Raw genomic sequence first — 14,926 nt, forward strand, 5'->3', positions numbered from 1 at the left:
TCAATAAAATAAATCAATTAATTCTGTTTCAATCAATAACCTTGCCAATATTTCACAAAAACAATTCCATAAAATTAAATCAATTAAATACATAATTCTGCTTAGATCAATAAATTTAACAATATTTGAAGGACACGTATCAAACCATTTGTTTATTTTCCAAATATCTGCACTGACACAACCCTTTGTTTTCACGATTGTCAATTTACAAAAGTTAAATTAATCAATTTAATGCCAATGTGACAAACATCTCAAACCAATTGTAGATTATTCTATAAATTGAATATTCTGATTAGTTTGTGTATTTGCAAAAATATTGATCTAAGCAGAATTAAATGTATTGGAATTGATTTAATTTCAATGATTGTGAAAAAAAGTAGTGGAAATAAGACTGATATTATTATTTAAAGAATGGGAGGTGAAAAAAAAACGGTACTTTGGAGTTGAGTGCTTCTTAACTAGTTCGGGAAACTCGGCCATTGTCTGTTGAATGTCTAATATGAAAACAACTATATATTTTTTTTTAATTACCTCGGTATACCGACCGCTCTGTCTTTTTATGAGCCCCAGAGTCTCGGACACGAGTCCACAAATGAGTGCAGGTGCGCTTTATTAGGCTGATTGCTAATATAAACAGCAAGGATACTGTGTTCAAGGCTGTGGTTTTATTTCATGAATTCATACAACATATGAAAATCTACAATTGACACAGCTCATCTGAGAATTGTTCATCCTCGGCATTTAGCGATATTTGTCAGCCAGAGCCAGAGCCACAGCGGAAAGGAACTTGTCCACAGCCACATGCACCTCCGGAGTGAATTCGTGTGGGAACATTATAGCCAGCGACACGAGGATGCAGTGAATGAAAATCTGAAAGACATTAATGCACGGTTAAAACATTGCCATGGCCCAACTCTATTTTAACGTAAGCTATCTTAACTCTTAAAAACGCACTAACTGACAGCCTTTTTCCAATCTACCTTGAAATTTGCCGGGTCCACGCGCAGCATGTAAGCATGTAGCTCGCTGAGGGTGAGAAGGCCAGCCACGAGATCATCTATCTTCTCCACGGCCAGCATAACTCCTCCCATGATTAAAGTACCATGGCTCTGGACGGGCTCAGATCCCGGCTCCGTGCTAGCCCAGTGGGAGAAGTAGGTCTTGGTCTGGGGGTAGACAGAAATCAGCCTGAAAGGAAGACATGACATGTTTTATTTAGCCTACGCGATACTTAGATGACCCGTTCCCGCACAACCCATGGACTAGGCCTACAACACATCTAATCCCTCTTCACTCTGTCAAAGAATACAACCAAACCAATATTCGTCAATAAGCATCTTACCGTGAGAGAGCATCTGCTCCAATCTCGTCATATTTAGGCTTCACCTTTGCAAAGAACTTTTTCACTACAGCTTTGTCATGGTCACTGAGAGAAGTCATCCTGGCGATTTCTTTGCGTCAAGCCGCTGCTTCTGGAACACACAGTGGATACCAGAATGTACATAGGCTATCCACCCGGGCTATTTATTTGCCAGGAGTCCTCGGTTTTAGCTCCGCCTTCAATAAAAAAGGGCGTTTAAAGGACATTTAAGGATAACTTTTATTTTATTGGAGGCGGATACTCTATGATATTTTGTTAAATAGAGCAAAATGTCCAATCCTACCTATCATTAGTATTATGTGTGACCTTTAACCTGAAACCAACACTGTAGACTAGAGGTCGACCGATAGTGGATTTTTAAAATCATCAAACTTCACGTAGGCTAAAAATGTACCTACCTGTCATGTTTCTTGCCTCAGGCATTTAAACCTCTATTACCTGCACACACCTGCCCCCTGTCACCTAGGTATATATGTCCAACAGTGCATATTTCCTTCACTATTTATTTCCTCTATAAATGATTGTGTCAAGCTGATGAGACTTAAAATTTCTTCCTCGCACCCAAGAGTAATCTATATCCAGGACATTTTGTTAAAACCCCCCTTGTCTTTATTTTTGTCTTCAATCAAGTTCAAATGAAGTAGTAGTCTACTCCTTTTTGTTGGTTGATGGGTGGCTGTGGTCCAGATCCTTGTCAGTTAATTCAAAATAGCTAAAAAATATAACAACATATTTAGTGTGATTTGATGGATTAGCCCTACATCGTTTGATGGTCTATTTGCAAAGGGCATCGGCCACTATCGGAGCCCAGTTCAGCCGATAAGGATAGTTTTTAAAACGTCCTATTGGCGCCCGTTAATCGGCAAACCCGATTAATCAGTTGACCCCTTCTGTAAACCCTGATACGATAAGTATATTAACTATAAAAAAAAAGAAAAGAAATAGGTTATCTCGAAAATTTGAAGTGAACAAACATATATTTTCTTTAATGGAAGCAAGACTTTAATGGAAGCAACTAGGGATGCACCAATTGCAAAATTATGTTTAAAATAACAATCCGGCCAATGCCGATGGCCGATGTTTATTTTATTTTATTTTTATTACCCCTTTTGTGCCAGGGAAACAAAGAAATGATGCCTGCCTTTCAAATGGCCAGTTAGAATTGATGTGTTAAAATCCCTGGCTGTAGTACCAACCTCCAAGTTTTACAAGTTGCATAGCGCATATCTTTGTCTGAGATAGTGAAATATTCCCACACGGCAGACATTTTTATTTCACTTTAATTTGAAAGCAAAGAAAACGTGCGTTTGTGGCGTTACGTCACGGATCTTCTCCCTCCGAATCTGCAGCTGGGTAGGCTACGTTTTGTAACAAAAAAAAAAGCCGTAATTGTTGCGACATAACATCGGCCACTACCATCGGTGAATGTCATTTTATTTGCCGATGGGCCGATGGCAGTCAACAAGGCCAACATCGGCCGATGCATCGGTGTATCCCTAGAAGCAACACAGTGCACCCCCCCCTCCTCCATCAGGCTGCTACTATAAAGGGCATTTTAGGTAACTGAGTGGTTATCTTAAAGTAGGCTCATAAAATTCAGGTTGGTTCCACCCATCCCTTAGTGTGTGGCATGGAGATAATTTCTCGAGACCGATTGCAGCTACTCACCATAACCCACTGTAAAGCCTGATGATATGAACTTGAAAAAATGACTTTGCAATATTACTGCTCATTGCTCATGTCACAGCTAAGTACACAAAAGATCTCTCTATTATATAGTAACCTGATTATGAAGAAAGCCAGCTATTGGGGGAAAATAGAAATGCTATTCGGGAAAATAGACGTGCACTAGAGACAGGAACTTCAGATTAAGTGTGGGTTTCTGTTTTTTATTTCCATCCTATGATTTGAGCTTTATACCGGATTTCTTATCTTTTATTGTGTTTTATCTTTCATTCTATCTTCCCTGTTTTTATGTTCATTTTACTGGATGTCTATTTTATGTGAATGGTAAATGGACTGCACTTCTATAGCGCTGTTCCACCTAAAGCACTTTACAATGGCCTCTCATTCACCCATTCGCACACACATTCACACACCAATCACGGTAGCTGCCATGCAAGGCACTAACTAATTTTTCCAAAATGCGCCTTTCACCACTCTGAAACTGGTGAAATTGTGCAGAAGACCAAGTGTTCCTTGCATTCTGCAATCAAACAAATGAAGTAATAATGAAACCATGGGGTGTTTTGAACTCAGCATGAGCCAGGGAATCCATTGCTACCATAATTTTGAAGATTGGACATACAGTTCAAAAGTTACTGGCATAAACGCAACTCCAACTTTGACACGTTGGTGGCGCTAGAGTGCACGAGATGTCAACATGAGGCTTGGTGACAGATGTCATGGATGCGTCCCGGATCAGTGTGCCAAATGTGCTTTTGAAAGATTAAAACATTACTGAGATATGACCCCAGTTCCTGTTTTGCAGCTTTTCTGCCAATTTTGATTGTCTGTCACGAGCGAACGCAATGGACAATCAAAAATCTTGTGGACATCTTTTGTGGACATCGGTCTATAGATTGTGCATACTGTGTAAAAAACCTAGGAGGAGATACATTTTAAGTGTGTTACACAAAGTACAAAATGGTGGGAAATCCAATACGGTGGCCAATTACATCATGAGGTGCGTTGAACTTGGCTTGAGCCAAGGATTCCAAAGGTACCTCGTTTTTCAAAATCAGACTTACGGGTCAAAAGTTGCATGCATAAAAGCATTGCCAACTTTGACACATTGGTGGCGCTAGAGGGTTCGAGGTGTGGACATGAGTCTTGGTGAGGAGACTCATGGGACTGTCATGAATGAGTGTACCAATTTTCATAACTTTCTACCATACGCTTCTATGGGCTGCCATAGACTCCAATGGCAGAGGAATAATAATAATAAATATAGCTGCAAGCAGCAATGTGGGGGCCAAGCAGGACGCGCGACCAGCGCATCAAAGACAAAAAGCGAAACACGCCATAGCCGCATTCGAATCCCTACCGCAGTTTTGAAAATCGGGCATACGGTCCAGAATAAACGCACTTCCAACTTTGGCAGGTTGGTGGCGCTAGAGAGTTCGAGGTGTTTACTTGGTGACAGGGGTCACGGGACCGTCCCCGACGAGTGTGCCAAATGTGGTTATGATACAACAAAACGTTATTGAGATATGACCACACTTCCTCTTTTGTGGCTTGGACGCCAAATTCGATTGGCTGTAGTGAGTGAACGCCTTCGACAATCGAAAATCCCTGTAATCCTTTTGTGGACATTGGTCTAGAGAATGTGTACAGCCAGTTTCATGTAGATTGGTGAAAATCCCTAGGAGAAGATACATTTTAAGTGATTTACACAAAATACAAAATGGTGGGAAATCCCATTGGTCGAAAATGACATCATAGGGTGCGATGAACTCGGCATGAGCCAGGGATTCCAACGGTACCTCATTTTTGAAAATTGGTCCAACAGGTCAAAATATGTGTGCCTAAATGCACTTCCAACTTTGACATGGTGGTGGCGCTAGACGGTTCGAGCTGTCGGGATGACACTTGCTGACAGGCTTCATGGGACTTTCCCTGATGATTGTTCCAAATGTGGCTTTGATACATTAACAATTTGCTAAGATATGACCACACTTCCTGTTTAGTGGCTTGGTCGCCAAATTCGATTGGCTGTAGTGAGTGAACGCCTTCGACAATCGAAAATCCCTGTAATGCTTTTGTGGACATTGGTCTAGAGAATGTGTACAGCCAGTTTCATGTAGATTGGTGAAAATCCCTAGGAGAAGATGCATTTTAAGTGATTTACACAAAATACAAAATGGTGGGAAATCCCATTGGTGGAAAATGACATCATAGGCAGCGATGAACTCGGCATGAGCCAGGGATTCCAACGGTACCTCACTTTTGAAAATTGGTCCAACAGGTCAAAATTTGTGTGCCTAAATGCACTTCCAACTTTGACATGGTGGTGGCGCTAGACGGTTCGAGCTGTCGGGATGACACTTGCTGACAGGCTTCATGGGACTTTCCCTGATGATTGTTCCAAATGTGGCTTCGATACATTAACAATTTGCTGAGATATGACCACACTTCCTGTTTAGCGGCTTGGTCGCCAAATTCGATTGGCTGTAGCGGGCGAACGCTTTCGAGAATCGAAAATCCCTTTAAGATTCCTATAGACTAGAGATGACACCCACCACGTTTCGTGCAGATTGGTGAAAATTCCTAGGAGGAGATACATTTTAAGTGTTTTTCACAAAATCCAAAATGGCGGGAAATCCAATATGGCGGAAAATTATGTCATGGGGTGCGTTGAACTCGGCTTGAGCCGAGGAATCCAACGGTACCTCCGTTTTTGAAAATCGGACTTACAGGTCAAAAGTTGTGTGCACAAACGCACCTCCAACTTTGACATGTTGGTGGTGCTAGAGGGTTCGAGCTGTGTACATGGGTCTTGGTGAAAAGACTCAGGGGACTGTCCTGAATGAGTGTGCCAATTTTCACAACTTTTTACCATACGGTTCTATGGGCTGCCATAGACTCCAATGACAGAGGAAGATGAAGAATAATAAGAAAAGGTACAAGAACAATGGTGGCCTGCGCAGCTTCGCTGCTTGGCCCCCAAATATACCTTCAAGCAGGAATGTGGGGGCCAAGCAGTTTTACTGCAAGCAGACAGCTAGACTGACGTGGCGACATGAGACATGTTTGACAAGGATGGTCCCGAGATTTACAAAAGTCAGACACATGGTTGAACGGGATTTGATCTCTGTACCTGCTGCTTGCAAGGCCGACATGCTAACCACTGTGCTACGCCGGATGATGCGAAGTTGAATCACCCTAGTCCACAAGGCATGTTAGCCTTCGCTAACCCCCTAACCCTATTAGCTAAATCCCAATCCGAGTCTGAGTCCTGAGCACTTGTCAGCTGGAAGGACCAGAGGGTGGAAGGGCCCTAAATTAAAGCATTTCTGATACAGCCCAACTTGCTGTTTAGCGGCATTGTCGCCAAATGCAGTTGGCTGTCACAAGCGAACACATTGGAAAATCCAAAACTCATATTGAACCTTTGTAGACTAGGATTGGTCTACAGATTATGTGTAGGCCTACCACGTTTCATGCAGATTGGATGAAAATCTGACGTGGTTGAAAGAGATTTGTACTCAGTACCTTCTGCTTGCAAGACCGACTCGCTATCCACTGTGCTACGCCTGATTTTGCAAAGGAGAATTGCCCTAGTCCACAAGGCATGTCAGCCGTTGCTTCCTCTCGATTGAGTGAGAGGGGGGGTGTCATCATTTAAATTGGCACATGGCGAAAAGTATACATAGCAGAGCGTAACTATTTACTTCTATAGAATCCAGACAATTACACAAACATTTCGAGGTATATGTCCTTCTGTCTTCAAAAGTGTAGGAGAGGTGACGAGTTAGAAACACAACATTGATTCAGTCATTTTCTGCTTCAAGTTAGAGCGTGGCTCCATTGGTTTCAATGGAGGGGGGGAGTCATCATTCAAACTGTCACACGGCAAAAAATTATACATCGGAGAGCTTAGCTTTTTGGATTTTACAAATCCCAAGAGTCATGTGAACATTTTTATATATAATATGTGTATAAGCTGTGCAAATTGGAAGAGGGATGGCAGTTTAGAAAATGTGTGACATTTTTCCTAAGTGCGTCTCTCCCCACTCTAAAATCTGTGAAATTGTGCAGGACACCAAAAGTGTAACTTGCATTCTGCAATCAAGAGAATGAAAAAATAATGAAACCATGGTATGTTTTGAACTCAGCTTGACGCAAGGAATCCAATGATCCCTGAATCATTAAAATCGAACAAACGGTTTAAAAGGTACAAGCATAAACGTGCCTCCAACTTTGACATGTTGGTGGCGCTAGAGTGCTCAACTTGTCAACATGTGACTTGGTTACAGAGGTCACGGGAGGGTCCCGTGTGCTAAATGTGCTTTTGATACATTAAAGCATTTATGCGATATGCCCTAACTTCCTGTTTGGCGGCTTTGTCGCCAAATTCAATTGGCTGTAACAAGCAAACGCATTGGAATATCAACAATTCAAATCAATCCTTTGTAGACATTGGTCTCCAGATTATGTGTATTATTTACATTTTAGCAGATTGGTGAAAATCTGTAGGAGGAGTAGCATTTTAAGTGTTTTTCACTAAATCCAAAATGGCAGACAATCCAATATAGTATGCATGACGTAATAGGGTTTGTTTAACTTGGCTTGAGCCAAGGAATCATATGGCACCTTGATTTTGAAAATTGGACTTACGGGTCAAAAGTTGCGTGCATAAATGCATTGCCAACTTTGACATGTTGGTGGCGCTAGAGTGTAGGAGCTGAGGACATGGGACTTGGTGAGAGGGGTCATGGAACTGTCCTGAATCATTCTGCCAAATTTCATAACTTGTAGTGATTTTATGAATCCCAAGAGTTGTGTGAACGTTTTGATATAAAATATGTGTATGAGCTGTGAGAATTGGAAGAGGGATGGCAGTTTAGAAAATGTGACTTTTTCCAAAATGCGCCTTTCACCACTCTCAAAGCGGTGAAATTGTGCAGAATACCAAAAGTGTTCCTTGCATTCTGCAATCAAACAAATGAAGTAATAATGAAACCATGGGGTGTTTTGAACTCAGCATGAGCCAGGGAATCCATTGCTACCATCATTTTGAAGATTGGACATACAGTTCAAAAGTTACTGGCATAGACGCAACTCCAACTTTGACACGCTGGTGGCGCTAGAGTGCACGAGATGTCAACATGAGGCTTGGTGACAGATGTCATGGGTGTGTCCCAGATGAGTGTGCCAAATGTGGTTTTGATAGTTTAAAACATTACTGAGATATGACCCCAGTTCCTGTTTTGCAGCTTTTCTGCCAATTTTGATTGTCTGTCACGAGCGAACGCAATGGACAATCAAAAATCCCTGTAAGACTTTTGTGGACACCAGTCTATAGATTGTGCATTCTGCGTTTCGTGCAGATTGGTGAAAAAACCACCATATTGGGTGTCCGATATATCGGAGAGTCCTGGATGACGTGGTCTGAGGTTTGTTCCTCGGCGCCACACTCGCAAGCCGCACAGGATGCCAAGCCACATCTGTGCATCAATGAGCGAAAGTGTCCAACACCGGTCCGGTGGTGATAAAGCCTCACCCATGCCAGTCTGGGTAAGTCCATCCCAGTAGAGCAAGGACCGGCGGCCGGGATGAAATCACAGAGTCTGGAGGTGTTTGCCTCCCACTCCGCACATGCCAGGTGAATTCCGCCCATCCTGCATCGCTGATGTTCAGATCTCTGCATTGCTGTAGGATATCCCATGCGGCAGGCACAAATGGGTGTCTCGACTTGAGACGCCGCGGAGGCTCCGCCGTTACAGTGAGCCTGTTGTGGAGCAGGTGGTTGGGCTCCACGGCCCGACAGGCAAGACGTTCTGTGGTTCCTGTGCGGCGGAGGCCAGCGGGCTGGAGGCCTGCAAGGATGGGAAGGTTGTCCACAGGAGTGGGACGCAGGCATCCTGTCACGATGTGCAAGGCTTCATTGATAGGCGGATCGACGAGGCAGGTGTGAGCGCTGCGACACCACAGTGCAATATTCACTGGTTGAGTAGACCAGGACTAAGGCTGCCGTACACAGTGTTTTTGCGCCGGCGCCCCAGCCTGATTGAATTTAATTGAAATTAATTGAAACCTTTATTGCCCCAGAGGGGAATTTGTTTAGCACACATCAAGCATACAGAAAACATTAAAATGTACGCCCATCACCAACACCACAATGTCACCAACCACCATCATCGTCATCACCATCCGGAGAGTAGGGGGAACTCTGAGAAGAGTGGATGGGAAGGATCGTCCAGTATTCGTCTGGCAAGGTTGATGGTATATTGATCAGAGAGCTGAGAGATACTCTGAATATCTGAGCCAGTGATTTTCCTCCCCGCCTTAGTAACCTTGTCCAGCATGTTTCTGTTCTGGATGGACAGACTTCCACCCCAGCACTGGATGGCGAAGGTCACCACGCTCTGAATGAACGTCAGTTAGAACAGTCTCAGTGTTGTTACGTCTGCCTTGAAGCTGCGTAGCTTCCTTAAAAAATAAAGTCTCTGTTGTGCTTTTGTGTATCTTGCCACTGTATCTTGCCACTGTGTTTGCAGTCCAGGTGAGTTTGGAGTCAATGATAGAGCCCAGGTACTTATATTCCTCCACCGTCTCAATCGGTGTACCTTGTAGGGTAACCGGTTGCAGGGAGGGGGGGCTTCTTCTAAAATCGATCACCATTTATTTTGAATATTAAATATTAAGAATAAGTGAGTTTGTCGTGCACCATTCATAGAAGTGGTTTACCTCAGTCTTGTAGTCCTGCTCTGTGTCCGTTAAGAGACCCACTAGGGCAGCGTCATCTGCAAACTTGACTAAAGAGCAGCTAGTGTGGTGACTGACACAATCATTAGTATATAAGATAAATAAAAGAGGGGATAAAACGCAGCCTTGCGGCACACCCGTATTTGTTGTGATGGTTGCTGACTGACTTTGACCCACCCTCACATATTGTCGTCTGCCTGCTAGAAAGTCCTGGATCCACTGTATTAGGGTCTGATCTACGCCCATAGCTACCAGCTTCTCCACCAAGATGTTCGATTGGATAGTGTTGAAAGCAGACGAGAAGTTATGACAGCATCTTCCACTCCCCGTTTCTCTCTGTAGGCAAACTGCATTGTGTCTATATGTGCCTGAGTTTGTTTTTGGAGATGGCTCAGAATGAAACGCTCAAAGCACTTCATAGCAATAGAGGTGAGTGCCACTGGTCTAAAATCATTCAACTCTGCAGGTTTAGGTTTTTTCGGAAGTGGTACAATTTCAGCTGTTTTCCATGTCATTGGAACTATGTGTGTATCCAGTGATTGAACCAGTTGCCTCATCAGCGCCACTGATGACTTCGTGCACAGTGACTCGAGGTGTCAGCAGAACGTGAGCGACCTGTACAGTGTCACGCCGAGATAGGTTGGTTCTGCGCAGCATGGCAGGAGTGTTCCATCGATGTGCACTCGGAGCTCACGTTTGGTTTCCTTGTTAATGTGGAAGGCCGCCGACACCGTCTTTGCCTCGCTGAGCTTCAATCTCCATTTCTGGAGGTATGCCGCTAGTGTTTGCATGTCCTGGCTCAAGGTCTCCTCCACGGCCTGTCAGTCTCCAGCGGAGTACACCAGCGCAAGGTCGTCTGCGTAGGCATACTTTCTAGAGACTGTGTTCGGCAGGTTGTAGGTGTAGATGTTATAAAGAGGGGGGCCAGGACAGAACAGAGGACCACAGAGGACCACTCTGAGAATTACTGTTGTAGTTTCTCTGAGAAGTGTTGTTTAGCTTCCTTCACAGCCTCGCTAAGCCTGTACTTGGCCTCTTGGTTCCTTGTTTCTAATATTCTTTACTTCCTCCTCCAGCCTCAAAGGGGTCCATGTTTGCAAAACTAACTTTTTAATTGTTTTTGCATGTACATTTGAGTCTCTGATGGGCCTACTAATACACAAAGTATGAAGTGAAACAACCCAGTAATTTTGTTGTGGTGGAATGAACACATTAGAAAAAAGTAATTTCCTGCAAGCCATTCAAATGTCCCGTGTCACACTACATCACGTTCGGGGACCCCGCTAGCTAGCATAATGGCTTTGCATGGAAAATGCTCTGTTCTTAGATGTACTAAGGAGCACAGATCGTCTCCCAAGCTCAAAGGACAGCAGAGCCGAGTGGACAAAGTTTATTTTTGATGGCAAAGTTCCCGCTGAAATTGGTCCTGGCAGTGCTAAGCCATTTTTTGCCTGATTGCTTTTCCAACCTGGGTCGGTACAATGCAGGGTTTTCTGATAAACTCTTTCTGAATGATCAAGCAATACCAACTGTCCGTGGAAATTATGCAGAAACTGTAAGTTATTATGCTGTGTGTTTGGGGCGGAATCGCTATGTATACAAAAAACAAATTTAATATTAGTGTCTTATCCGCAGTGTCCATCCCCAAGCAATTTGAACTGTTGGCCCTAAAACTAGATCTTGCTCAGGGTCAATTTATTAATATTATTGGATGCTACAGGCCACCCTCTGCTTGTGCTGAAGCCCTATCCTCATTAGCTCATTACTTATCAACTTTTGGCTCAAATGAGCTACTGCTAGTGGGGGACTTAAATTGCGATTGGTTGACTTCAGCATCGGATAACCTTAAATCGGTGTGTGACTCTTTTAATTTGACGCAATTAGTCGAGGCGATAACGCGCCCAAATGTTAAATGTCCTGAGAAGTCATCATTGCTTGACCTGATTTTAACAAATGCTCCACACAAATACTCTGATATAGGCACCTTTGCAAATTACCTGAGTGATCATTGTGTCATAGCAACTGTAAGGCAGGCTTAGCTCCCTAAAACCAAGTCCCGATTGCTTATCAAAAGAGACCTCAAACGTTTTTGTGAACAAGCCTTTCATGATCTTTATCATTTTGATTGGAATAGACTTAATCTTATTGGTGAAGTGGAACTGGCCTGGAAATTCTTTTACGATGGTTTCCAAAACATTGTGAATAAACATGCTCCTTTTCATAAATTGCGTGTAAAAGGTCGCAATAATCCATGGTTTTCTCCTGAGCTAAATGGTCTTCTTAGAGACAGAAATATTGCATGGGCCAGAGCAAGACAAAGCAAAACAGATGCTGATTGGCTCCACTTTAGACAGCTCAGAAACTGCTGTACACAGGCTATAAAGAGAGCAAAAGCAGAGTACTATCTTTCGGAAACTAGTAAGAACTTAAATGATCCCAAAAAGTTTTGGAAGGTGATCCATTCTCTTTCTGGCCAGGTTTCCTCCACCGAACCACCATCCTTTATAAACAAAGTTTTGTGTATGATAACTGATAATTTAAGCCTGATTTCTGCAGGCTTTTTATTTGAGTCAGGTAAAAAGTCAAACAGTCCTGATTTTCTTGTTCAAAATGGACATGCCTTGCCTGTCGGTAATGAAAATGTGGAAGCCCCATTTCAGTTTCTTCCTATATCTGCTGCTGATGTACTAAGAGAGTTGAAACAGCTGGATCCCAAGAAATCTGCAGGTCCTGATCAGCTTGAACCCCACTTTCTCAAATTGGCTGCAGATTTCATTGCTGAGCCTTTATCAGTTTTGTTTAATCTTAGTCTTCTTAATAGTGGGGTCCCACTCACGTGGAAGTCTGCCTTTGTTTTACCCCTGTTAAAAGGGGGGGATCCCTCAAAAGTGAACAACTACAGGCCAATCTCGAAGCTGTGCATTTTAGCAAAGGTCTTTGAAAGGCTTTTTAGCGATCAATTAAAAGATTTCCTTGAGAAAAATGGCATCTTATCGAGACACCAATCTGGCTTCAGAAAAAAGCACAGCACGGTTTCTGCAGCCCTTAAGGTCTTAATGACATCATGGAAGCACTGGACTTAAAGAAAGTGTGTGTAGCCTTATTTATAGATTTATCAAAGGCATTTGACACTGTAGATCATAATATCCTGGTTGATACATTGCACAAAATCGGCCTATCGGAGCATGCAGTTTCTTGGTTCAGAAACTATCTAATGGATTGATCACAGTGTGTCCAAATGGCCGGGACCTCATCGACATTTTTAATGGTTCCGAAGGGGGTACCACAAGGTTCAGTGTTGGGGCCCTTTTTTTTTTTCAATCTACATAAATGATCATTGTAATGATTTGTCTGATGCCCTGTATCATTTTCATGCCGACGACACGATTATTTATTGTTTTGCACCATGTGCTGTGCAAGCTTTTGCTCTTTCACAGTCTGCATTTGATGTAGTTCAGTCTCATCTGCAAAGGCTGAAGCTGGTTTTGAACATAGATAAGACGAAGGTCATGATGTTTTCTAGGGCTACTGTGTCGTCACAAAATCTCCCTGTTTTTAGTTGCCAAGGAACAGCCATTGAGCTGGTTTCGTCTTATAAGTATTTGGGCTTCCATGTCGATCAACATGTTGATCAACTCACGTTCAAGTCCCATATTTCAAGTCTAGTCTCTAAACTCAAGGTAAAATTGGGCTTTTATTTTAGGAACAGATCTTGTTTCTCCCGTAGAGCTAGGAAATATCTTGTGTCAACAACCTTTCTGCCACTGCTTGATTATGGTGACATACTGTACATGCACGCTCCAGCCACCTGTTTACATTCTCTGGACACTGTGTATCACTGTGCTTTGCGGTTTGTCACTGGTTGTAAAAATCTGACCCATCATTGCACTTTGTATAAAAAAGCAGAATGGTCATCTTTGATTGATAGGAGATAGACTCATTTGTTGACTTTTATTTATAAAGCTCTCCTTGGTGTTGTCCCGTCCTATCTAGGAAACTACCTAATTAGGAATCAAGGACACTACATCTTACGATCATCTGACTTCTTTACACTGACTGTCCCTCGAGTGTTCACAGAACTGGGGAAAAAGGCATTTCGCTATGCTGCTCCCTCTGCATGGAATTCCTTGCAAGTTGACTTAAAATTGCCTGAACTGATCCCGTTTGACAGCTTTGTTGACATTCTCAAGGATCAGGATGTGATGGTTTGGTTAGGGACCCAGGCGCAACAGGAAAGGAGGAGGCAAGGAACGGTAAAGCCCGGAGGGGCGATTTAATAAGATAACACAAAGGGGGAGCCACAAAAGGATGCCACAAAAATATAATAGGATGGAAATAATAGGAGCCACCAAACTGCCACTAAATAATAATAAATGTCCTTGGCTCAAGGGAGCCGGAGGGATCGGGAGGTGGAGCAGGGTGAGGGCTCTGCTAGCTGGTACACTCAGCAGAGGGGGTCCGGGATACTGGAGAGACGAGGAGGAGAGGCAGGGTGAGTGATAGTAATCACGAGCAGGAAACGAGAAAAAAGCACTACAAAATACAGGTAAGTAATATCGTAGGCTAGGCTATACTTTACCACATATGTTATGGTAAGATCTGGCGAAGAGTGGAGTGTAGACCAGGTTCTTGTAGGGGTTGAAGGTGATTGCAGAACGAGGGACAGGTGTGGTGATGATGAATTGGAAACCGGTGAGTAGAGCCGCGCCCGCGTCATCTTGTCGTTCTTGTCGTTGCGCACGGGCCGATGTGCTGGGCATGTCGGGATCCGACTCTTCGTCACCGGAGTGGGAGGAGACTGCCGAGTCCGCGGAGCTGGCCGGAGACGGGGAACGCCCGGTAGTGGGGGGGAAACTCTGGAGAGTCAGAGCGTTGCATGCCTGGGCCGATGCGACGTGCGGTAGAGCGCGTAGGACGCCCCGAGCGCGCAGCGGGCCCAGAGGGGAGAGAGGAAGGCGGTTGTGGAGGCGAGGGCATGCGAGCCGTAACACAGGAACTTGAAAGCATTGGGGTTTGTCACTGCTTTTAAATCAGTTGTTATACTTCTAACTTGAGCTTATTTTATTTATTGTATGTATGCTATTTGTATTGTAATTTGCTGCCTCTTGGCCAGGT

General features: G+C 43.5%; 1 protein-coding gene across 1 annotated transcript; it reads right to left on the minus strand.

The window, feature by feature from the left end:
- Positions 1 to 593: 593 nt before the first annotated feature.
- LOC311321769 (hemoglobin subunit alpha-1-like) lies at positions 594 to 1,482 on the minus strand. The gene is made up of 3 exons (XM_084453780.1): positions 1,343 to 1,482; positions 981 to 1,188; positions 594 to 870 (listed from the first exon to the last, which is right to left on the minus strand). The coding sequence occupies exons 1-3, from the start codon at positions 1,438 to 1,440 to the stop codon at positions 742 to 744; spliced, it is 435 nt and encodes a 144-aa protein (XP_084309906.1). The 5' UTR covers positions 1,441 to 1,482; the 3' UTR covers positions 594 to 741.
- Positions 1,483 to 14,926: the final 13,444 nt, after the last annotated feature.

Source organism: Borostomias antarcticus (genome assembly GCF_949987555.1).
Source record: "Borostomias antarcticus genome assembly, chromosome: 19".
In the NCBI taxonomy this organism is placed as follows: domain Eukaryota; kingdom Metazoa; phylum Chordata; class Actinopteri; order Stomiiformes; family Stomiidae; genus Borostomias; species Borostomias antarcticus.